Source organism: Peromyscus maniculatus, chromosome 7 (genome assembly GCF_049852395.1).
Source record: "Peromyscus maniculatus bairdii isolate BWxNUB_F1_BW_parent chromosome 7, HU_Pman_BW_mat_3.1, whole genome shotgun sequence".
Lineage (NCBI taxonomy): Eukaryota > Metazoa > Chordata > Mammalia > Rodentia > Cricetidae > Peromyscus > Peromyscus maniculatus.
In genome coordinates, this window is record NC_134858.1 from 39,412,487 (window position 1) to 39,438,193 (window position 25,707).

General features: G+C 49.3%; 1 protein-coding gene across 3 annotated transcripts in view; it reads right to left on the minus strand.

The window, feature by feature from the left end:
• The window catches only part of Grik4 (glutamate ionotropic receptor kainate type subunit 4), a 433,513-nt gene that overhangs the window by 90,864 nt on the left and 316,942 nt on the right, over positions 1-25,707 (minus strand). For all 3 annotated transcript variants that reach the window (XR_013052718.1, XM_076576064.1, XM_076576063.1), the window contains 3 exons: positions 20,406-20,567; positions 12,362-12,514; positions 11,487-11,591 (listed from right to left, as the gene is read on the minus strand). Coding sequence is in view for 2 of the 3 variants with exons in the window: in XM_076576064.1 (XP_076432179.1) it covers positions 11,487-11,591; positions 12,362-12,514; positions 20,406-20,567 (420 nt within the window). In the remaining variant the exon portion in view is untranslated. The remainder of the gene's footprint in view (positions 1-11,486; positions 11,592-12,361; positions 12,515-20,405; positions 20,568-25,707) is intronic.

The window sequence follows — 25,707 nt, forward strand, 5'->3', positions numbered from 1 at the left end:
TAGCCCATGAAAAAGACACTCGTTGACAATCTTAGCATTGAAACAACAAAGCAGAACATCACCAAGTTCAAGATCAGCTGGGAATGTGCACACAGAGTGAGTCAAATTTTTGCCTCTCCGCTTGTCTGCAAAATTATTGCGAGTATTGATTTGGGGTTTGCAAAAAGATTTCATCAAGCAATCAAACTTGCAAATACGGATCTCACAAATAATGAGAATCAATTAGACTTGTCTGTGCTGGGCTATTGGGCTTTTAGCAAGCTGTGCTCAGATTTCCAGTGGTGATCTCCAGCCTCTAGGATGTGACACAGGATTTGATCACCATCCTTACTGCCCCAAACCCCAAAACATAGCTGTTCATGGAGAATGTGGTGACTCAGGCCACCTCTGATTACAGATGGCACCCCAATGATGCTCTCACAGGTTTAATGGACTCCTCATCTTTGGCAGCTTCAGTAGTAAAACTTCCCATAGAAGGTTGAGAAGGGTGCCTGGGTCTCCTATCTGTCTGGACAGAAGCAAGCTTAAAGGTTTCTTTTGCCTATATTCCAGCTCCCTGTATTTAAAAGAAAAATAAAAATCTTTCTTTTTTTCCCCTATCTAACCAAGGATGACTTTGAACTTCTGATCCTCCTGCTTCTACCTCTCACATGCTAGTACCTCAGGCACGTACCACTATGCCTATTTATGTGGAACTAAAGAAGAAACCCAGGGCTTTTATGCATGTTAGGCAAACACTCTATCCACTGAACTATATCCCCAGATACCACTTTTCTGTTTTGCTGAGACAAAGTCTTGCCCTGTAGCCCAGGATAGCCTTGAACTTGCTTTGTAGCTCAGGCTAGCTTCAAGGACGTGGTCCTCCAGCCTTACTTCCCATGTGTTATAATTGTAAGCCTAGGCCACTGTACCTGGCTTCCCTCTCTATCATAATTGAAAACCTACCAGGCTATCTTCCAAGTACTTTGGGGATGACCCACTGGCCTTCCTCACACTGGTACATGACCAGGACATGTCAGAGTCAGCAAATAGGAATACTCCCTTGCTCTCCTCTCTCTGCCTCCCAGAAGACTGGAGGCATTTCAACACAAACTGCTGAGGAATCGGTTGGAGAGCTCAAGCATGCTCAAGATGTTTCATCTAAGAAAATTATGGCCCAAGAACATGCCAGCCAGGCCATGGCAGCTTCCTTTGTTCAGCTCACCAGGTAAGGAGTGTCTTGGGAAGGCAGCTGTGCTGGTACCTCGACGCTGAGCTCTGAGTCCCAGGTGCTAACTGAATGAATGCTTTCAATAAAGCATCCAGACTGGAGGAAGCTGCTCACCCTCCATCTTGATGCTGAAATCAGGACAGTACTGTGGCTCTCAGCCTGGGGCTGGGACCAGCCTGTCCCTAGCTGGGTACAGGCTTGTGGGTAGGAAAGAGCATATAGCTGGGCCTTGCTGCACTCTTGGAAAGGGGGGGATTTTTAGCTCGGGACTGTCTGCTGCTCTCAACTTACCAGTGTGCCATGTTGGTTGGGCCTTCAGTATATTATGGCTTCCCTCAGAAGTAGCCATAACTCAGGTTCTCTTGCCTTTACACCCATCCATAGCCACCATGAAGTAGGGCTGAAGGCCAGAGAGCGGGCCAAAGGCCGATATAGAAATAGAGAAGTGGGTAGGAAGCAGCTGGCTGCCTGCCTAGCATGGGCCGGTACTCATATGCTTTCTCCTAGGATTGTGTGGCTCCAGCAGAAACAACCCCACATGTCGGGCCTTCCCCTCCCATGGGTTGTGTCCTTCTCTCTGCCCTGAACCAGGCCAGAATTTCCAGGAGATTAAGGGGACTATGACACAGACAGAGATATATAGTTAGACATTGCCACGTGAGACAGCAGAATTAAAAATCACACAGTGTAGTAGAACTCTCAAAGTACAGCTATAAACAGCCATTCATCTTGTTCTCAATAATTTTATGATACCCAAGAAGCAGAAATCATGACGATCCCGATTTTACTGAGGAAAATGGGAAGTGAGGTTAGGAACCAGGAGTGTGGGGCTTGGCCCTGACTCTCTGCTAGACCACATCACCTGCACCATTGGCCAAACTCCCCAGCCCCACAATCCACCTTGCTTCTTTCTCCTGGCCCGCCTGCCTGTACCCCAGCCTCTGGCCCTGGCTTGCTTTCCATTTTGAGGAGCTGGCTCCCGCAGGCTGTTTCATGGCACTGAATTAGCAGCTCTCCCTCTTCTTGCTCGCCGCCCCCCCCCCATGAGCTGGCTGAAGGGGTGCAGGAAGTGTCACCAGGAGCTGGCAGACTTCCCCGGGCTGATCTCAGGCAAAAAGCGTGATCGGGCACATGACAAGAAATAGATTTCACATGCAGCACTTTAACATCCCACTCCTCTGCCCAAAACCAGCCCCCTGTTCAAAAATGTAAGTACCTCTTAATTTGTTTGCCGGCTGATGTGTGAATAAGCCTCTGCAGCCGCTGAATTTTTCAGCAGAGCCTATAAACAGGAGTCCCTGTGCTTTGGGGGAAAGAATCAGATGTTCGGGGGACCAGAGAGGCTGGGAAAGATAACAAGCACTTGAGGATACAGCCCTCAAAGCCAGCTCATCTGCTCCTTGAACTTGTCTCCTTGGGGCTGCTGGGGAACCAGCTGGAGCATCTCTCCTGAGAGAAGGCATTATAGAGCCTTTTCAGGAGTACAGGGACCTGTACTGAGTACAGGAAAATGGAAAGGGTAAAAGAGACGAATCAGTGGTTCCAGGGACCTTTCAAATCAAAAATATAAATGCCATTGCCTATAAGAGGTTTGGCACATGGAATTTCTCTTGAAAGAACAAGAAAGCAAGTGGCTTGAGAAGACCCTCTGGACTCTACCCCCAGTTCCTGGGGCCCTGAGGCTGACTCTGAGCTCCCTGAGACCCGGAAGGCACACTTGTATGGCCCCAGTACAGACAGCCACCTCTGCAGGCTCTGTGAGTACTGAGTCTCATCTACTGCCAAACCCACTCTCTGCTAGGCTGACTGGGCCAGGCCCACAAGTCCCTAGTCCTGGAAGGATGGTGGTGAGGAGACGCCATAGCAGAGGAGAACCCTGACAGAGCAGAGGTGGCAGGGCTAGCCTTCTGAGTTCAGTGTCGGAGACAGGAGTCGGAGTGACCACGTCAGAAATGACGTAGGCCCAGGTGGGGTTCTGAGGTAGCCTGTACTTCCAAGGCCCCCATCACCCATCACTACTGGGGCAGAAGGCAGAGTAGGAGAGGACAGGACAGACGACTCACTGGAAGGACCACACCCATCACTCTACATGCAAATGGGGTCACTAAGGGCTTCCAAGCCCAGTGAAACGCTCCACATCACTGGCTTTCTGGAGAGCTGGCCTAGGTGACCCACAGCTCTAAGAACTGATGCTGTTCTAAGAGATGGTGTCGGCTGCTTCCAACTCCACACCAATTCTCCCTCTCCTCGTTCCTTAATTAAAAAGAAGACATATGTGACTTCTCAGTCACCTTCAAAGCATCCCCAAGCCACCTCCCTCTATGAGGAGCCTGAGTTTCCTCATCAAAGGCAGGGCTGGCTCTGGGGGATGGCAGCCCCTGCGAGCTCCCCAGCTGGCCTGCTCTCCCAGGTCTGTCCCCCGTGCTGGGGAGCTGGCACTCGGGGCTGCCGATTTCCAGCAATCAAACCCAGCTCCAGCGCCCTGAGCCAGGTCTCAGCAAAGACAGCTTCAAAGGATCTGCATATTTATGGTAAACTCCTTCCTCAAATTGAAAATGTATTAGACAGTGACAATCACGGGCTTCTCAGAGCTGCTTCTCCCACTGGCAAGCCCTCTGAGCGACGGCTGTTCACTTAAGGACAGAAAGGACTGGAGCCGTCCCAGAGGCTGCTCAAAGTAAGAGGGGCTGGGGACAAAGGTGTAGACCTGAGCAGGACCTCTCTCTGAGACCAGAACACCCTCTGTATTGTTCCTCAGCTGCCACACACGGGCACACTCACTGACAGGTGCAGACTCACTGACAGGCGAGGCGTATAGGGTTTTCTGTTGCTCAACATTTGATTGCTTTTGAAGTGGGAGATGGGGTCAGGAGGTGGGGGGAGGTTGTGAACCCCACCAGGTCCTCACAGAGGAACAGAAACCACTTCCTAGTCGCCTCTGCTGCTGATGGCTGTCATAAGAAATTCTGTTGCTTCTGCACCCCCCCAGGAGTGCTGCAGAGCTGGCTTCAACTGCCAGCACTGGGGGACCCCAGGCTTCCCAGGAAAGGGGGCAGACCCACCTCTGCGGGGGCTGCCCTCGGCAAAGATGACAGCTAGAGAGAGGAATGGAGGGGGCCTGACCTTTGTGGCAGTGAGTGGTGACCTGCAGGATCTTCAGGAGCTCGGCTCTGGGTTTCCTTCTAAAGACCCCGAGTTAGCCTGCTTGCAAGAGTACCTTGGGTAAGCTATCTCATCCACCCTCCTGCCTCTGTTTAGAAAAGTGTTGAAATCATTCCTGAAATAAGCCCTTTGAATTCTGAGCTTGTGTGTCTGTTTGGGAAAATAAGGCTATCAGCCCACAATACTGCTTTCTTGGCACTCTCCAGGCCAGCCCTGTCGGTTTCTCCATTTCTATAGAAACAGTCAAATGGATCAGCTGTCCCAGGGAAGGCTGGCTCGGGTCTAGTTTCTATGAAAAGTGTACACACAAAAACCGGAGTGCAGTGCTAAGGAATACAGCAAGTAGAGTAACTAAACAGCCCCGAAGCCCAGAGTTCAGAAGGAACGGAACATTTGAAAAATAAACTCCAGTAAGCAGGCTAATGTGGTAAAGGAGAGCTGAGCATTCAGTCTGAGGTGACAGTCTCCCATGATCTCTGCATTCTGTCTGTAGTGTCGTGCATTGTAGAGAGCTGACAGCCACCAATGCCTTCTTGGTGAGAGAGTGGTAAGCCATATTCTGTTGGGAACAGGTAGGTACAGCCCACTGCTCAGTGAAGGATAAAATAAGTGGTGTATAATCAGAGTACTCTAAGGCAATTGCGGGCTGCAATTTCACCCCCTAAGATCGCCAGCTCTTAAATGGAGTATGGCTCTTTTATCCTGCATTCCCAGCCTCTGACAAAGAGCAGATCTTAAGAAAATTTTAGGCTAATTCAGGAATGGAAAAAATGAACGAATGAAGTAAAAGCAATCTGCTTTTTACATATCTGAAGAGCTGGCAAGGAAGAGAAAGCAGACTATTCTGGAATGTTCCATAGGGCAGAGTTAGGAGGCAGAGGTTGACCTAGGACCTGGAGGAATCTGAAATGTACCTCTGGCTAATTCTCCAGCCCGGGATGGGCTCACAGAAAGGCTGCAGGCGTCTCTTTCATGTCCAGTGCAAACTGCTCTTGCATTGGATTAGAAGGCTGACTGAGAAGGTAAAGGGTGTTCTCTACCTCCATGTTCTGGGTAAACACTGCATAATGGAAAGGCCCTGGGTTCTGAGGAAGCTGGACCCAGACTGGGTTCCTGAACCTGCCACTTCCCACCAAGGTGAAGAGGGATACATTTCTTCATCTCTCCACCTTAGTCTTTACAAGACTCCGCCTCTATCTACAAGATGAGAGAATAGCTTCCATGCCAGGCTGATAAGAGGATGTAAAAATTTAAATATATACGTATACCACCCAGCACAGTACATCATGTAGGCGACAATAAATGTTAGCTATTATTATGATGTCAGGAGAGCCAGCTTTGCACATAAGTATAGCTAGTCAAACACGGGCCAGGCGGAGCTGTTTTCAATCATCTTTGGATCTTGTGAGGCCAGATATGAGGGGTTACCATCATCCCTGCACCCGGAAAGAAAATGGAGCCCACTCTGCCTGGGATGCACAGTGAACCAGTGGGGGGAAGGCAGGTCTGCATCTTTAGTTAGGGATGTCAAACCCCGAAGGCTTAATTAGACCCTGTTAAGCCATTTCCGATCCTCAGATGAAAGGTGTGCTCATCTTATTATAACGCTAACAACATCGCTCAGGGGATGCTCACAGTCTCTGATCTTTCGACTAAGTTAAATGAAGGAAATTACAGTCTTCTAAAGGCATCCTTCCTCTCCTTCTAGCTTCTTTCAGGGGAGGGTTCTCCCAGACAGTAAGGGAGACAAAGCTATTGTAGCCCCCTCCCCAGCACATCTGTGGGGGAGGGGGAGACGAGAAAGAACGCTGAGGTTTGAGTGAGGAGGGATGGACTCAGCCAGTGCTATTGACTCCTGTGCCTATAAATAACGGAGAGATGGTTCAGAATGTCCCCTACAGGACAGCATAGGAAACACAAAACACATTCTTCCAAGCGTACTGTAGTGGAGGTTCCCAAGATGGCAAACACTCCCCATGCAAAATCAAAAGAGTCATTTTTTTTTAAACGGTAAAAACAACTAACTCTGAATTCTGAAAGACTATTTTTAAAATGGTAAAAATCCTTTAATCAGCTACCGGCAGGAAATATGGTGTTTCCTTCAGACATTTTACCAATTATAGCCCACTGGGTCCCTGCGTGATGCTTTCTAAATAATCAAAACCAGCTCTTAATAGTAGTTCACCCAGACAGGAGAGAAAAGAACAGAACCAAATCCAAATGAGAAGTTGTCATAGAGAAAGCCCATCCCAGCGGGGTGTTAGAACCAAGCGCCATTCTGAATGGTGGCAGCTGGTGGCAGAGCAAGAGACCAGAAGTAGGGGCTCCGATTGGAGAATGTCAGGTATCCAAGAGCAGGAAGGGAAAACTATAAGGGCAGCCCAGAACATGGGTTTTCGAGTTAGACAAACTAGAGTATAAAAGCCAGTCTTCCCAACTTCTTGGAAACAGTAAGATTTTGACAGTGTGTGAGTGTGAGTGTGTGTGTGTGTGTGTGTGTGTGTGTGTGTGTGTGTGTGTATTGTATGCATGTGAGCACAGCTGTGTGTACCCCTATGCACACATTGATACATACATCAGGGACTTTCTCTGTAGACCGCTGCTTTACCACCTTGAGATGTGGCCTCTCGCAGACTCTGAAGTCCCTTTCACATTCCGGCCAGGCTGACCAGTCAGGGGGCTCTGGTTATTTCCTTGTCTCCGTCCCCCAGTGCTGGGGTTAGAGTCTTGCATAGATGTGCCCAGCCTTTTATGTGGGCATTATGGACTTGAACTCAGGGCCTTAGGGTCCTCATGCTTGCAGAACAAGTGCTTATTTCCCACTGACTTTGCAGTTTCTTGTTGCTGAGCTGGTCTACCCGCTCCTCCTCTTGACCCGAGCAAAGCACCATGAGGAGTCGGCTACACAGAAGATTCCCATGGACCTTGCCGCTGCTCCTTGTCGGTTCCCTTCCTGCACTGACGTCACCTTGGATGGAACTGCGAGGATATCAGAGCAGAAGTCCTGACATTCCTCCCACCCAGGGAGAGAAGCCTAATTAGTTATCCCTCCTTAAACCATTTCTTCATCCTACAATAAACAGGGAGGGACACCTGTCAAGAGGCAAAGACTGGGTGGTGATTGGGATGGGACCTGGGGACTGGTGCTAGGAAGCGGCATCTGTGCATGCGACACAGCACACTTAGCTTCCAGTTGGCGCTCACAGCACCTAAACCAGACAGCAGCAGGACAGTCGCCAGACTTGTTGAAAAGGCGAGGTCTCTAGGAAGAGTCTCACCATCCACTTTCTAAGTCCAGTCAGGACTAAGTGTCCCTAAGGGTAGCCGAAGGTCACTTAATGGTCACTTGTGTGGCAGATTCCATTCAATGTTAACTCAAAACAATGGGGTAGGGCACAGAGAGGCCAAATAAACAAAACAGCTCTATTCGTGGAACACGCTTCTATGGATAGCCTGTGGTGAGCCCACCATTCTAGCCACCCATGTAGCTGCTAGTTCACCTAACGGATTCCCAGGGCACACTAATGAAAACGCAAAGCTATGGAGTCTGGGGATGCACCTGTGTTTGAGAAGCCTGCTGTTGACCACTAGTGGGCGCTGTTGACGCAGAGGTAGCCACCACCGTGAAGAAAGCCCTAGGGCAGACTCCTGGGCTGGAAATGGTACCTTAGGGGAGGGGCTAGCGATGCTAATTCCTTTCCATGTTATAAACTACGCACTTTAAAAGTTCATTACTGAAAAACATTTTAACAGGAAAAAATCCTTCATAGGTTGGGGTTACAGCTTAGTGGTAGATTGCTTGCCTAGGATCTAGTATATGTGAGGCTCTGAGTTTGACCCCTAGAGCCACACAAACAAACAACAAACAAACAAAACCTTCATTAAAATCATCTTCCTTATTTTTTATTGTATAATGAATGTCATCTCCATCTCTGAGCCCCATGTGAACTTCCTCTAGTTACCATTTTTGCTTTTTTTTTTTTTTTTTTGGATTTTCGAGACAAGGTTTCTCTATGTAGCTTTGTGCCTTTTCCTGGAACTCACTTGGTAGCCCAGGCTGGCCTCAAACTCACAGAGATCCGCCTGGCTCTGCCTCCCGAGTTCTGGGATTAAAGGCGTGCGCCACCACCGCCCGGCCATTTTTGCTTTTACAGTCTCTAAAAAGACACACTATTTCAAGTTCCTTTGCTTTTTCAATGCATTTCCAACAGCCATCTTGAAGGGGCTTTCACCAATGAAGTTAGTAAGTGTGCATTGCTTTTGTCTGCGTGTGATGTCAATTTGATCAGGATGCTTGTTTAGGGCCCAGTTCACGCATCTCTGTCACGTTGGTCTGTGATCTTGGAAAGCAAGCCAAAAAGGCTACTCTACCACTGACCTCCGCCTCCCTCCCTCCCTTCATATAGTTTTAATATTGATTTCCATCTGTTTTTAAAGATACATTTTATTCGTTCTTTGAGAAATTCATACAGTGTGGTTTGATTGTATTCACGCCCCCCCCAGCTCCTCCCCAAAGCCAGCTTGAGTGGCAGCTAAGATAGGAGGAGAATGAAGACAGAAAGAGGGTGTGAGCCCCAGCATCTGTCTGTCAACTGGAGGGGGGACCGGGGGATAGGAAGTGCCACGAAGGAGGCACAGGAAGTGGGCTCTTTCTTGGATGATTATAGGGAAGGACTGACGTCCAGGTGGAGGTTGGCAAAGGCTGGGCTGGGGCTCTCTGGAGTAGGTCTGGGGTTGCCTGAGCAGTATGTTCTAACCATTCCTCCAACGCTGGGTTCACCCCACTCATATTCCTCACCCAGTTGTCTTTTTCCTCAGGGAACTTAGCAGGCTGGCATAATGTTACATATGTATTTTTTTTTTTTTTGCCTGTCATCTGTCCCCTGCTAGAGCATATGTTGCACAAAAGCAGATCCTCCTCATCTTAAGCCTATACCTACAAGGGGGACGATAGCAGTAGGAGACCCTCAACAGGTATCAACTTGAGTGAATGAATGCTCCTTACTTCAGATTCCCCCAAGAAGATTGGGGCTCAGGGAAAAGTCTCCCTGACAATTTTCCTGGAGGCTGGCAGCCTGCTCATTCAGGGATGATGAGCCACAGGGCATGATTTGAGTTTAATAGTCCTAAATTGCGGCTCTCATTCTCTTCCTATTTTTTTTTTTCTACATCACTTACTCTCTCCAGACTGTGAGCTCTCTCAGTGTAAGGGCTATGTCTGCTTCCCCGGGTCCAGTGTGATGTCTGACACACAGTAGATGCTCAGTGAAAGACTCCACAGATAAATGAAGGAGCCACCCGTGGTTCCAACTACCCACCTGACCATGCGCCTATCTGAGAGGATATGGGAAGTGCTACTGTTCCATGCAGCTCCCATCCAGAGCTGGAGGTGCTGCTGACATTCAGCCCCAGACTACCTCCCCTTTCCTGGGACTCCTTCCTTCCTTCTCTGTTCTCTTCTAAGAGTGACCCTCCAAAAAGTCACTGATCACCTAGTAAGAGTGATCACCTAGTAAGGGTTCCCTGGGACCCATGTAAAGGTCAAGGGTCCCCTCTTGGATGCAGGGATGGTGTGGCAAAAGACAGATGTGATGGACTTCTATGTTGTGGGTTCCATGAGGATCACCTAGGATACCTGTTGACTAGGTCTGTTCCTGGGTCCTGTCCTGGGCCGTCTTTCCAAGACTCCCATGGGATAAAAATCTGAATCAGAACTTTTAACAATTACCAAGGTGAGTTTTATATATAATTTATCATAATAGTTAAGGATTGGACTTTAGGCAGGGCGTGCATAGATCCCAAATCAGTTCTGCCATGACTTAGTTTTTCAAGGACAAATCAGTCATAAAACTCACAAGTGAGGACATTGATTTGAAAATAAAAAGTAACTATTTGTGAGCTGGAAAGAGGATAAGTGAGTAAAATGATTTCCCTACAGCCTTGAGAACCTGAGTTCAGATGTCCAGCACTCGCATAGAGAGTCGGGCACAGTGGTGTGTGGCTACAATCCCGGCACCAGGGAACTTTAGAGGTAGATACTCAAAACCAACTTCTGGCCCCGAAATGGGCACATACATGTGTATACATATGAGCACACATATGCGCATGTACATGAACACATACACCTCACACAGAGTACCTATGCTTTTAGGGCAGAAAATAAATGAAATCATCTACTTTGTAGGCTTATATCAGGAAACACGTGCTACACTTACCCTGGCATAAAACTTATGGTAAGTGTTCAACATAAGAGAGCCGCCACCACGACGCTGGCGAAGGTCAAGATAAAGGTTCTTTCTAATTTGCCAGAAGGGTAGCTATGGAAGCTGTACAGAGGGACATTCCCTCATCCAACCCCTATGACAGTTAGGAGATCTTTAATATGCCCACTACCTGCTGTAATTAATGACTGATTTGGTCTTTCCATCCTTTCCTGAGTCAGAGAGGCCTCTAAATAAAGGGAGTTGATTATTAGGGGATGGCAAGGAGAGAGACTTTTAGAGAGATGCTTGAAGTGGTTGTCAGAGTATGTTTCTTCCGAGAGAGGATCAGAGAAAAGGGAACAAGAGGGCTTAATGGAGAAGGAAGAAGCACACAAAGGACCAAAGTGTTCTGAAGGGCAGAGCATCCCTGAGGTGATGGGAACAGCAGTGGACAGGAGGGCAGGGGAGGACTGGAGAAGAGCAGGGCAGAGGGGCCGGCCATCCCAACAGGAACAGCTGTCCTTGCCCACATGGGATCCACCTTTGCCTCATGAGTGGTGCCCCTGGACTCCAGCAGGGTTCAAGGGTTGGGGAAAATCTCTAACACTTTCCATTGCTCCCAGAAAAAGAATAACCCAACAGCGAAGAAGAGCTGAGCATTCCTTGTCTCCCCCCTCCACAAGGCATAGGTGCCTCCCTCTTGACATATTGCTGGCAGAACCCTCATGGGCTGATCTAGGACCAGATAGGATGAGGTACCTGAAATTTAGGAGCCTGGATCAGAATGAATAAAGCCTGCTATGGGGAGGGGGGTTTACAGGACACTTGACAGCTGGAGGCCACTGGAACTAGGGACAGGGAAAAGGACAAAGAGAAGGCGTCCGTCACCTTGGTAGCATAGGGAGGCTTACCTGCCGAAAACCATTCCTGGTGAACTGTAAGATTTTCAAGGCATAGTTGGACCTCTGGCCTTTGCTGTTGAATTCAATGTGGCCGGTGAGACCTTCCAATTCTACCTGTCCAAGAGAGAGTGAGTTACAGCACCAAATAGACCCCACCCTCTCTGGCCCCAAGCAAGCATCCCTCTTACACACTTTTACAGTGTTTGGAAACCCCTGTTCCATCCACTCTGAAACTGCAGAATCTGAGTGGAGGGAGAGGGGGCCCACATCCAGTAACCCCAAACTAACTGTGTAAGCCAAAAGGAGCCCCCACGATGACTTGAGCTCAGTCATGCGGGGGACTGTTACCAGCATTTTTCCTTTTGGGGAATCTGCTGACCCTGGGTCTGCAGGAAGTCAGGATACTCCTGACTCCTTCCAAAAGTTTAAGGCCCCCGCCCCCCTCACACACACCTTCTCTCTCTAATGAAAGATGTCTTTTTCATGGGAGAAAAACATGGCTGGAGAGAAAACTCTGGGGAAAACAAGCATCACGCTAGAAGTCTGCAGACTGAGTCTCCTGAGGGAGACCGTAGTTTCCAGCAGCGTGGTCTTTTCCCAGCTGTGCTGAGTTGTGCAGGGGCTAGCTACCCCCGGGCAGGGGCCAGATTGCAAGCCTGGAATTCAGAACCCCTTTCTAGCTCAAGATCCAAGGACTGTTGCCTTGGGAATAAGCTGGCCGTGGATTCTTGCCAAGTGGTGTTAAGAACTGGGGAACAATCTGGACCCAGGACCCGCTCCATTCAGGTGATGTTTTAGCCAGGGCTGTAAGCCATGAGGAAAGCCTGGTCCCCAGCATCCCATCCCCGGGGCTGGGCACAAGCAGGCCTTCAGGCGCCCCTCACCATGCGCAGGTAGTTCATGAGGCTGGTGCCGTGCTGCCAGATCTGGGCCGAGCCGCAGGACAGGGGCTTCACACCAATCTCCTGGCTCCGGTTCAGTTCCTGTACCGCCGTCACCACAGCATAGACGGCGTCAAACAGCAGGGCTGAGGACAGCTAGGTAAACAAAGAGGGCAAGTGGGAGGGAGTACAGAAAGGAAGAGGAGGAGGAGAAAAAAGGAGGACCAAGAGGGAGAGTAGCCAAAGGCAAATAAGGGGGCACATTCACTGGCCTCGCCCACTCCATCCTCTGGTCCCACCCGCGTCTGCCAGTGGTCCAAGTCTGCTTTCAAGAGCTTTGCAACCTGCATCCTTCTGATAAAGGCTGCTCTGGGTTAAAGCAGCAAGATACACCTTTGAACTCCAAATTCATTCATTCATTCATTCATATTCTCTCTCTCTCTCTCTCTCTCTCTCTCTCTCTCTCTCTCTCTCTCGCTCTCGCTCTCGCTCTCGCTCTCGCTCTCGCTCTCGCTCTCGCTCTCTCTCTCAAATAGCATCTTCTATCACTTCCAGGAGTAAGTCCACAGGACAGGAGGCAAAGCTGCTAATCTCAGGAGGCCGGAAGGAACTTGGCCACACTACCAGGCTCAGGCATAGGTCACTTCCTCCCTGAAGTCACCCGTGAAACTGTTCCTTCCTATATGTACCTAGGACTGCAATCTAGCTGTACCGTTCCATGTGGGATAATGTGTGTGAGAGGCACGGTAAGCTTAAAGTCTAAAATTTAGTAAAATTCCATTGCTATGACAGGTGGGTATAAAGGTAGAAGCAGGACACCAACCAGGGTAACAGGAGTCGGGGCAGATCTAAAACCACAGTGGTCTGTGGGGGTCTATATAGAGAACCATCTAGTAGGGCACCCAAGAAAGTATTTCATGGAAGAAGACACGTTGGAACTGAGAGCACAGGATCTGAGTAGATATGGTATTGGACATGGAGGTGGGGAGGAGATGGGATGTTCAGAGGATGAGAACTCCAGAGCAAAGTCTAGGTGATGGAAAATGAGGAGCATGCCTGGTGGCCATGGAGGGACAGCGACTCTGCACACAGGCAGGTGCCATGCCCTGGTGGGCCTCAACCTGCCCCAGCAAGAATAGAGGAGACCTAAGGAGGCCTTTGTGTCTCTCTCTTTGGCTATCAGATTATTCAAACCAGGGCCTCTAAGAAATCGGAATTTTCCCAAGAATCTCACGCTCACGCTAGAAGCGGGAGACGACTGAAGCCTGGTGCCAGCCAGCGGAGGAACGTGTCTCCTAGGAAGAGATTTCACACAGTTTGACAACTTGTCAGACTACCAATATGCGGGAGGAACTGGAGCCCGGACAATGAGGATGGGTGGACCACACCGTGACCAGGACTGCTTAGTTATGCGTGCCTGCGTCTACTGAAACCTAAACCTCATGTCAGGACCCCCATGGACTCGCAGGCGGGCTGCTGGCTTTCTTCGTTCCTCTTGCCAGTGTGGTCACATCGAGTACATCTTCCTCGTCTCTTCACTTTTTCTTGTCTGCTTAATTGGTCTGTTGAGGATGGGTTGTGGGACCTAACTCATCAGAGCTGCCAGAGCCCAGGCTCTGACCCTCACCACTCTGGAAACACAGGGAGGAGGTCAGTGTAGCTACGCTCATGTTTTTATCTTTCCTGTTAGGCAAGAGGCATGTCCTGTGTCCATGTGCCGCTGGCACCTAGCATGAGGCCTTCTTGGTTGGCCCCAAAGACATACCTCTTCTTAAACTTTTTTAAAACTTTATTTTATGTGGATGGGTATTTTGACTGCATGTATATCTGTGTACCCGATGGGTGCAGCACCCAAGAAGGCCAGAAGAGGTTTCCAGATCCCCAGGAACAGGAATTACAGATAGTTATGAGCCGCCACGTGGGTGCTGGAACGCAAATCTCAGTCCTCTGGAAAGAGTAACCAGCGCTCTTAACCTCTAGGCCAGCTCTCCAGCCCTCAAGATATATCTTGACTTGAATTAAGTCTTGACGGACATCTGCCTGATGAGTGAAGTCAATGTTAGCAGGCTTTGCAGTGGGGAAGGCCCAGGGGACTGGGTGGCTGGAGATGGTAGAAACACAGCTGACTCTTGTGCCTGGGGAATGCACCATCCAGGAGGAGCTGGGAACATACAGAGCCTGCACAAGAAAGAAGTCCTGCTCCGTACAGATGCCTCTGTGGTCAGCACTGTTTAGAGGGAGTTGGGGGACAGTTCAGAGGATGAAAACACAGGAGCCCATGCTAGGAGGTGGAATTGAGGAGCACTCCTGGAAGGGATGATGGGACTAACGACTCGGGGTATAGCTTGGGGGTGGAGCAAGAAAGGCAGGCAGAATTCCGTGGAGGAAGACACTGAGGGGCTAGGGGACAGTTCCTCCACTGGTAGCGTGATGTCTACCCCTGGCAATCAGTTCTTTCTCTTCCCAGCCAGCTTGCTCATCAGAACACAGCCTTGGGAGGATCTGGAGAGCATGTCCTGTGTGATGGAGTTCTTGCTCTTTACCTTCTGTCTGGCCGGGCTCTAGGACACTGGCCCCTCCAAGGTTGGAGGGAGGGAGGGAGGACACAGCCCTCCAGTCAGAGGACACACAGCATGAGAGAGCAAGGTGTAGAGGGAAGGACTGGGGAGCACAGTTTGACTCTAGGTCTTCCTTTAGATGCTGAGTGACCCCGGACACCTTGCTGAATGCCAAGTAGGGATCGCTCTTATCTATAAAAGAGGCAGCATCCCAGCCTCACGAGCCTGTAAAGGTCATCACGTACAGGGGTGAGCATTACAGGGGCATCCGTATAATCTCATATCCAGGGAGTTAGCGGTGCTCAGGAGAAGGTGATGGGGAACAGGAGAAGTAGGATGCTACAAGAGCCAAAAAGCAGACTGGACAGATGCATGATTACATAAAGGGCTGTGGTCTCTAGCAGGCACTGAGTGTCCTGACTTCTGATAATCTTTCCAAGCACAACCGCAGGGAAGAGCAGCCCACAACCAAAAGTTACCTGCATTGCAAAGCCACCTAGCCAATGTATCCCTTCCTCCTCCCCCACCTCTCTCCTTCTTTCCTCCCTTCCTTCCCTTGCTGCTTCTTTCTAATCTTATTCATTTATCAGGTCCTGCCATTTATCATTTATATTTATCTGCATATGTTAACATCCTCCCCAGTCTATGCAGATACAGCAGGAAAGCCACGGAGTCCCTGCTGCCTCCATCAAGTCTCCTGCCTTCCCAGTTCCATCTGACTCCGTCTCTGGGCCATGGCCTTGGGGCCATCTGTGACCTGAAGTCTGAGCAGGTAAGGGTACCCAAATCCCAGCCCCCAGGTTCCATCGAAGAGCGGAAAACTCTGCAGCGCTGCTGAACTGGCTGAGCAGCCTCACTGCTCTGGGGCCCCTCTGCCCTGCCACTGCCCCTGCTCTCCTCCACCCCCTGCCCTTGTCCTAGTCACCCGGCTCCTTCCAGGGAGTCGAGGCTCATCTGCTGCTCCTCCTCGAGCTTACAACTGCCCTGTCCCTTGTCCCTCATTCCCGGCAGAGCACATGTGGCCCCCTCATTAACGGCTGTTCACGTTTCCTTGCTGAAAGAATGTGTGAAAATGATGGATGCTGTAGATGCCCTTTCCAGCTCTGACCAGCATCTACCTGAGTGTAGACCAATGCTGTGCGCTTGTTGCTTTTGGCTTCTGGGTCATAAAATTATTTTATTGCTACTTCATAACTGTAATTTGGCTACTGTTATGAATCTGATACCCAGGGTCTGCGGCACACACACACACACACACACACCCGCCACACCCAGTTCACCTCCTGGCCTTGGTGGTTGGCTGTCCTTGTGCCAGTTAAGATGTGAATCATTAGCTGGTGTTGCCTGCCTAGACCCTATCCTCCTGCTTCCTCCCATTTTGTTTGTGTTCTCTGTCCCCTCATATTGTCATCAACTTCTGGTCCAGCTATGTCTGGGTCAACTGAGTCACCCATCCTCTGCTAATGTGTAGCACAAAGTAGACCAGATCTGACCCATGAACCTGAGCGGAGGGCTGTGATTCTCAGGGGTATATTCCCTCTCCTAGAAGATACCATCTTTCTTCTCTTTGTAGATAAGACTGTATCTGGAAGCAATGCATGGACCCACTGCAGTCAGCTTAGCTCTGGGTTAAGTACAGAGTTAGTTGACACCAAAAATGACTGAATAGAGAATGAGTAGGTCTGGGGCTCCAGTCACCTTTCCCTCAAGTCTTGCTATGCTGTGAGATACCTCATTGCATTTTAATTGGGTTCCTGCCACTAGCAACTAAGAGCATCCTAGTCGGTATAGGGGACCCAGGGATTCCCCCATCTCTCAAGGTAGTGCTGCTCAAGGTCCCAAGACAGACCTGCAACCCATGCCCTCTTGAGGCCCCCTTCCTCCTATGGAGGCTGGACATTGGTTCCTGAGGGACCATGCATGATTTCAGAGGAAGCTGGTCACACCATTGCTCCCCTCCTAGCATATGGCTGCTGCTAGTCCCACTCTGGCTGGGATGAGGCTTCCTTGGCTGATTTCTGTCTTTGTCTGCCTGTCTGTATGCCTGCCTGCTGCCCCCACCTCTGTGTGTGTTCTGTATACATGTGTATGTGTTCATATGTATGTGTACACATATATATGCACAAATGTGTGAGTGCATGCGCACCTGTGTCCACAAGTGTGTCTTCCTCTATTTCTCTTTTCCTTCCTTGTTTTTTTGAGACAGGGGTCTCTCCCTGAGCCTGAGACTCATCAATTGGCTAGACTAGATGTCCAGCAAGCTCTGGGGCTCCTCTTGCCTCTACTCCCCATAGTACTGGGGTCACTAGTAGTGCCGGCCTAGCTTTTATGTGGGTGCTGAGGATTGAAACTTGGGTTCATATGCTTGCATGCCCACACACGCATCTCCCTAGCCCCAGCTGACTTTCTTATTAGTACATTATCCAAATGCTGAGAGGTCAGTGTATGCCTGTTCCCAATGTCCTTTGTCATCTCTGACTCCAGGGCCTTCATGATCCTTCAGATATTTCTTGTAATTACAATTCAAGCTGGGGACATTGGGATAGGGACCAAGTGGATGGGAAATTACCAAGGTTCCTATCTCATCTCTATCTACATATGGCCTTCAGAGAGTAACATGGGTAAAGTGTCCCCAAGGATACTGTACTTCCTAGGTCTTCTCTGAAGTTGAGCCCGGATTAATTCAAGTTAATACCCTGTATACTGGAACATATTCCACCCCCAGGACAGTCTCCTTGGGGCCCTTCATCCATCAAATAGAAGCCTATATGCTTCTATAGGCTCCTGGCCATCTACCTAGGACACTCATCTCATCTTGCTCCCTCCTGAGAATTTATTTCCTACCCCTCCCCCTTCTTGCTAGTCTGTCCCACTTGCCCATCTCTTTCCTTTTCAATTCTCTTTTGCAAATCCCAGCTGCTAGGGAGTAAGACTCTGCCATCCCTGCCAGTCCGTCAGTGCCCTTGTGGTTCAGCTGTCCATGCCAAGCCATCTCTTCATTGGCCTAATTGTCTTCTCCCTCTGCTATTATCAACTAATTCCATGCTGGAAAGCATTTGGGCCACAGTCAGTGAAAAGTGGCTCGTGTCATGAAAGGCTTTGTCCCTGTCTCTACTTCTGAGTCCATTGGGAAGGGAAGGAAGACATTTCTTCTGCCCCTTCTCCTTCTTCTCCATTTCTCATTTCTCCTGTGATTGACTCCTCCATCTTTCTGAGGCCTCTGCTGCCCATCTGTGTGGGTGCATGTCCGCCTCTTGGTTTTGTCTCCGTTTCTGCTGTCCCTGTCTCTTCTAAATTGTAAATCCCCTCACTGGCTCAGTCCTCATTTGAAATCCCCTCTTCTTTCTTGGCACCAACAAGCTGTTTGGCAAGGAACCCTCTAGTCTCTTGTTTTCATATTTTCATTTGGTTCTTCATTGTTATTTTCTTTTGAGCTGGTCTTGCAAATTGTTTCGGGGAATGAAAGACTCTGTAGAAATTAAGATGAATCAATTCTGACTCAGGGAGCTGTGGCTAAGTTCCCTTCCCTTCCTGAAATGAAAACAATATCTTCTAGACACACACCTGTAACCCACACCATCCCCACAGCAGGAAGTAGTGGATTCGCAGAATCCTCCTAGAGGCCCATTTGCGGATGAACCTCTGTAAGCTTCAACTCTGCTCCCCAAAATAATATGAGGGCAGGGACCATTAAGATCCCATGGACTAGTTCTTACAATCTGGATTTTATTCAACAAAATAAACACTTAATTACAAACATCTGCTTTAGCCTAAATTCTAATTACTTAATCTAGCCATCTGTAATTTTAATGATTTCCCACGATTTTTGTTCTTTGCGGCATGATTAATGGGAATGGCATATGAAACTAGTGGGTGTGTGTGTCCCTTCCCAACAGTCCCTCTGCGCTGGCTTTGTCTCAGGCAGGAAGCTCATCTGTGGGATACCGCTGGCCACCTGGAAGCTTCTTGGCCAGGGAAGGTGCACCAAGCTTTCTCCTGGATATCTTTAGCCCAGTCCTTCCTTTGAAACCCTACAATCCAGACTCCGCATTTGAGGAGCCCCACCTGGGATTGTGAGAAGGTGGGGAAATGGGGTAGCCTCTCATACGAAGCCTAAAGAGGAAAAGAGAGGGGAGTCAAGAGTGGGGAGGTGCTGTGTAGGAAAGAGAGGGAAACAGAAAGGCAGTTAAAGGGAGGGAAGAGAAGGGGGAGGTTAGAGAGAGAAAGGAGGAGAAGACAAAGTCTGGGACAGAAGCGGAAGAGAACAGACATCCCGCAGAGGCAGGGGCCCAGGCAGCCTTTCTGTAACTCAGCACAGCCCATGGGAGTGGAACCTACTCCCTCACCTTCTGGCTTGCTGCCATGAAAAGCTGGGCTGTCTGTGGTGAGAATTCCTCGGCCTCCAGAGAGGCAGCAAGAGGCGGCCCTTGAAAAGGTAAGCTGCAGAAGTGAGAAGCCTTAGAGGAATGTGCTCTAGTCACTGCTGCCAGCTTCCCTTCCAGGCTCTTGAGGTGACAATGTTTGCGACACCTTCCTTTCCTCTCCGAGGCCATTGCAGAGAAAATGGCTGCAAAGTTCCCTACGGGGAGAAGCCGATATAGGCTCTAGCCCTGACTGTGCTAAAAAGAGGCCCTCGGAGACCCCCACCTGTCACCCAGCTCTCCTGGGCCTCTTTTCTCATTGTCAGAAGGGGGTGGCCATCTTTGAACTGTTACTAGCATGCATGAGGAAGGAAAAAGTCCAAGGCAGGTAATATTATGGGATGTGTTACAGTGCCTAGGCAGAAGTAAACCTGAGTGAAAACAGACACCCTTCACGCTGACAAGAAGGCCAAAGGGACCAGAAATGGGGTAAGTAGATTTAAGGAGGAGCAGGACCTGTGACGTCACACGGAGACTGACCTGAGTCTGAGGCTTAGCTTGTTTGCACTGTCTGCTACCCAGATCCTGGGGAGCCGAAGACCCTGAAGCTGGCTAGGAAGGTGACTCATAGGAACACCTGCTGCTTCCATGTGGCTTCCACGTGGCAGACCTGCCTCTTCAGGTCTTAAGAATGAGACAGAACATGCTCCTACTCTACTCAGGGGAACCAGACCCTTCTTCTCCTCCAGGTCTTGCACATAATGCATGGAGGCAAGTCTCACACCAATTAATAACAGGGATACCCCGGGGAGTATGTGTCCACTGTATCATTGTGCAAATATCAGCGAACGCTTGCACAAACTACGATGACCATGAAGTCCCAGGCAAAACATTCATCTGGAATCACAACTTGCTGTGTGGTCTTTAGCTGACCAAACCATTGTGATTCAGCTCCTGACTGTGTTTGCCTCCCACCTCCAGAAGCCATTCTTCCAGATGTAGAGTGGCTCATCCTCCCCTGCCATGGTGCATCTTGGAGGCCAATGACTTTGGCCCTGCCTCATTGTATGGAATATGTGGGAGACCACAGAGAGTGTTAGGGCCCGAGAGCATCTAGAGGACACTTACCGCAGGGCCAGTGAAGGGCACATGGTCACAGTTCTCCTGCCAGGATTGGTTGAGGCTCTGGGAGAACTCTTGGAAGAAAGCATGGGATTGGTTGAAAATGGAAAATCCTAAGATGTTGACTCTGTCGTCCACAAGGCTGTCCATTCTCTGGAGGGAGAACTCCTGGGAAGACAGGACAATTAGAAAGACAGAGAGTACAGTTAGGATGGAGGCGGAGAGGAACGAACACCATGGAGTACATGTAGGGCTGTGAGCCAGCTCTAGACACATGAGACGCTCCGTTGAGGGCTCAGTATAGAGAATAACTAAGGGTGGTTCTTCTAGGATCTGCAGTGCTGGGGTTTGGGGAGCAAAAGAGAATTCAGTAGATTAGCCCCTAAGCAAGGTAAATACAAGACACGCCAGGTGAAGAGAGATGCACAGAATATGTGGGGCTGGTGGAAAGAAGGTCACGTCCTCTGCAGATCACATCTGGAGCCAGGCCTGAAGGCAATTTCTGCACAGAGAATGCGGGTCGACAAAGGTTATTCCCTCCAGAAGTCATCCTACAAAAGGTTCTGAGGGGAGAAAAGATGTGGCCATTGGTACTTGGATAAAGGCATGAGCTCCTCCTTGAAGTATGGTTCTACCATCAAAACCACCCCAGAGGTCTTTCTCAAAACAGACCACCCCCACCATACTGCCTGAGTCTGTGTGCCTGGAGCTGTGTCCCGAGTAGAATAATCACTAGGCCCCTAAGTCTCATGCACACCAAAGTTCCAGAAGCACTGAATTAACATACAGAATACATGAAGCCTGGGGAAGATGGAGGGGTCTGCTGGGGTCAGAGCCCACAGGTCTGAATACGAGGGAGGATCCCAGACTAGTCCTGTAAGGGGATGGGGGAGGAGTGTTAGCAGAATGTAAAAGTCGTTTGCTTTCTAGAAATGTCAACCTGGAGGTGTGCAGGCAAGGCTGTACCTTCATTTGTCAGTATGGTTTCCAGTTGTTTCATACATATGCAAGCGTTTCTTACGTGCTAGATGCTGATCTAGGCAGAGAGGACATGCAAAGGGGGATGTCCTTGTACTCAAGGGCCTTACAGGAGCTGAATGCATTATCACTTCAGACAGCTATGGGTGTGGGAGCAGGGGCTTCTGCTGTCAGAGAACTGGGGAATCTGGTGCAGTGACATCTAGAAGTTCAAGGGTGTTCATCCAGCCATCCATGCTCTGATGGTCAATGATGGATGTCATTTTGACAGGATCTTGAATTACCAAAGAGCTAAGTCTCTGGGCACATCTATGGGGAATTACTTCAGTTATATTGCCCTCTGGCCACACCTGGGAAGGTTATCTTGACCAGGTTAATTCGTGTAGGAAGACACACACTAAAAGTAGGTGGCACTGGACTGCACAAAGAGGCGGAAGATGGCCCCACCCAAGCATTCATTGCTCTCAGCTTGATTATGGATACAATGTGAGCAGCCTTCTTAAGCTCCTCCCTCTATTACCTACTTCCCAGTTATGATGGATTGGAATCGTCAACTATGAGCCAAAATGAACTCTTTCTCCTTTAATTTGATTTGGCCTCGTATTTTATCCCTAAAATGTGCTAGGTAACTAAGACACATGATCTTTGCCCCATCACCCAGTCTCTGCCCTGGACCGCCGTTGGCCCCATACCAGGAAACCATGGGAAAGTATGCAGCTTCTTCAGCTCACTGGTCTGTTCCTGCAAAAGTGCCTTCAGATGTTGAGCAGGCCATCCTCTCAGACTGAAGCTATATCCATTGCTTGCTCATTCTGAGTGCCTCACACACAGCTCCCTGACCCATGGGCACACAGTATTTACAGCCACTAGAAATGACCTATCAGTCACTCCGCATGATTGACAGATGGAAGGTGCCTTGGGCTTGCTTCTGGCCAGGTGGACACACTGCTTTCCTTTAGGTGGTCTCCTTTTCTGATGACGTTGCTCTCCTAGCCCATGGTGTTCCCACTTGTCTCTTGCCCCCACTTCCAGCCACTGCCAGGACCTTAGGCTGCAGGCCTGAGCTTATGTACCCAGATCCCAGCCTTGTCAGCTTTCATTTGCATACTGGAGTTACAAAGACTCCTTTGGAGCCACCAACCCCAGCAGAGCAGATTTGGATGAGGATGAAGTATGTTTTGGACTCTGCCACCCTCCCATTAGGGGATCACAGACGTGCCAGAGAATGTACTGATTCATAAGCTGGTATTATGTCCTGTCTCTCTAGCAGGGCAGCTGCCCAGCCACTGTGGGCTAGCAGCAGGCATGAGGGGGCAGATGGCTAATGAGAAAAGATGTATTTGGCAAGGACGAGGTGACTAAGGGACAGAGCCAGGCTGCTGTTTGGAAGCCAAGGGGCTTTGCTGGCCCTGGATGGTGAAGGTTAGGGATATCCACTCATTCTGGCCTCCTTATCAATATGGGCAGACAAACTGCCCCACCTCTGTGCCTATCCATACGTACAGCCCGATAAATGAAGGCCCATTTCACAGAAGCCCTGATATCTTGGATGTCCATATTCATAATGGCACTAGAGAGTACAGAATAGACAACAGCTTCCGGGTCAAATCCAGCTTCCTCCCCATCCTGGGTGTACGACCTTGAGCAAGGACTTTGACTTTTCTGGCTTTTGCAGCCACCCTTTGTAAAGTAGGAGGGATGCTATGAGAAACCTCCTACGAGAACACGGCCCACAGAATCAGTTAAGCAGGGCACATAAGTGCCCAAAGACTGAAGCAGCAAACACAGGGCCTGCACGGGTCCACACCAGGTCCTCTGTGCATGTGCTATGGCTGCTAGCTTGGTGTTGTTGTGAGACTCCTAACAGCAGTAGCGGGTGGATCTCTGACTCTTGTCTGCTCTTGAGACTCTTTTCCTCCCATTGGGTTGCCTTGTCCAACCCCAATGTTAGGGCTTTTGTCTTGTCTAGTTGTGTGTTGTTTTGTCCTTTTTGGCTGTCATCTTTTGGAGGCCTGCCCCTTTCTGAAGAGGTAACAGAGAGGGAGTGTGGATCAGGAGGAGAGGGGAGGTGGGGAACTGGGAGGAGTGGAGGGAGGGGAAACTGTGGTCAGGGTGTATTGTATGAGAGAAGAATCTATTTTCAATAAAAAAAATTAATAATAAAAAAGAAACCTCCTATGTTGTTCCAAGAAACAATCAAGGTTCCTGAGAAATGGCCTACCAGTGGGTAAAACTCTAATCCACAAAGGCCGAGGATCAGAGTTCGATCCCCTGGACACACATATAGCAGGCGAGAACCCACTCGAGCCAGGTTGTTCTCTGATTCCTCTATAGGAACACTGTGGCATACACATGGCATGATGTACACTCACCCACCCACCCATTCCCCACACACTAGTAAATAAACAAGTGAAGAAAAGAAGAAACAATCCAGGTATAAGGCAGGCTCATCATCTTCGTCTGGCAAGGGAGAAGTACTCAGTGGATAATAGTTACTGAAATACTCCTGCGAGATTTGAGTAGCATCTGGCCCTCTCCTTCCTTAGTTCCACTTGGAAGCCTGAGGGAGGAAGTACCTCCTTCAGCATGCTCTTGGCAGAGTCAGAATGAATGGGTTAATTGCAGACACTCAGAGGCAGTCTCCCCAGAAGTCAGCCCGTCTGGCTTGCCGCCTTTCAATCCCTACCTGACTCTATTCTATTTCCTAGTTTCAAAGGCCTCTTAAGATAAAACGATTTCAGGGGCCTCCTTGGTGATTCGTGCTATTTATGATGACTCATTGGAGAGCTTGCAGAAGGACAAGAAAGAGATGGCAGGTCCCTTTACTGCAATTCCCGGGACAAGGCAGGATTTGACTCTGCCAGTATCTGGACTGTTAGAGGAGAGGGAGGGAGAGAGGGAGGGAGGGAGAGAGGGAGGGAGGGAAGGAGGAAGGGAGGGAGGGAGGGAGGGAGAGAGAGAGAGAGAGAGAGAGAGAGAGAGAGAGAGAGAGAGAGAGAGAGAGAGAACTTAGAATCTCCTGCTGCTTCTGAAGCAAACTTCCTGAGAGTCCAGGAAACCACCAACAGCGACCCATTTGCATACAATGAAAACCTTCTAAGGCAGTATTTCCCAAAGTCTGTTCCTGTAGACATTAGCTTCCCAAGAGAAGTGGACAGAAATTTCACTAAAACAAGGTTCCATGTTCAGATAACGTTAGAAATGGCCACTTATTCTATCTGCCTCTTTAAGATTCACAGCACACCCTTGCGTGCCGAAGGTTGAAAGCAGTCCTGCAGTGAAGCGGCTGGCTTAATTTTGTTTAATCTCAAATTTTTCAAACACATTGACTACAGAAAATATATTTCCCCCTTCAAATCTGTGTCTCACGGCAGCGTTCTGCAGAACACAATTTGGGTACTGCTACCTTTTAAATACATTCAGAGAAACATTATAAACCCCAAATCAGGTGGAGGAGATGCTGTGCCAAGACAGATATTCCATGAAAGTAACAAAATTCAGGCTTGGAAAGGAGGAAGGCTCATCTGACGTGTGTTTCCCATCTCCAGCTTTAACTGTGAATGCAAATGTGGACCATTCAGGTTTCTGTAGCTTTCCTGTCTCTGCTACCCTCCATCCAGCCTGACTGATGAACACTAGGGGAGGTCCCCAGGAGTAGGTAGGTTTTCATGGGGGATCCAGACAGAAATGGGGTATTTCAATCTCCCGGTAAGGGCAAATGGCCAGTGGTAAGACCACATCAGGAAACAGAGACCAAGACGTAATCTTCCACGCCTCCTCATGGGCATGGCTGTGTAACAGCCCTTTGCACAATGTAGATCCTCTCTAAAGGGCTGTATGGCTGTATGACAGCCCTCTGCACAATGTAGACTCTCTCCAAAGGGCTGTATGTCCCCCATAGAGCAAGGATAACTCTCATTGCAAACCTCACTCACTACACCTGGAGGAGTGCCTACTTTCTAGAATCTGATTGGCTAATGTTAGTGGAAGGACCAGTGATTGAAGGCATCTCAATACCTTAAGGTCCTCACTGTAGCCATCTCTGTCACTAAGCATAATCTTACACCCACAGAAGATACAAGAACATGAGCCCAGGTTGTGCCAGCCTCTGACTGCTTGCTTTCTTGCCACTGGGTTCTGTCATCACAATAAACTTTAAAATGTTTGTATGCGACCCCATGTGTGTGTGCGCAAGGACACTTGTGCATATTATGGTATGTAAAATCCAAATAACTGCAGCTGAAGGTGAACACAGGGGATGTTTCAACGGCATGAAAGAATGCTCATGGGTGAGGGCTGTGTGGAATGGTCACCACAGATGGTAGAGCTC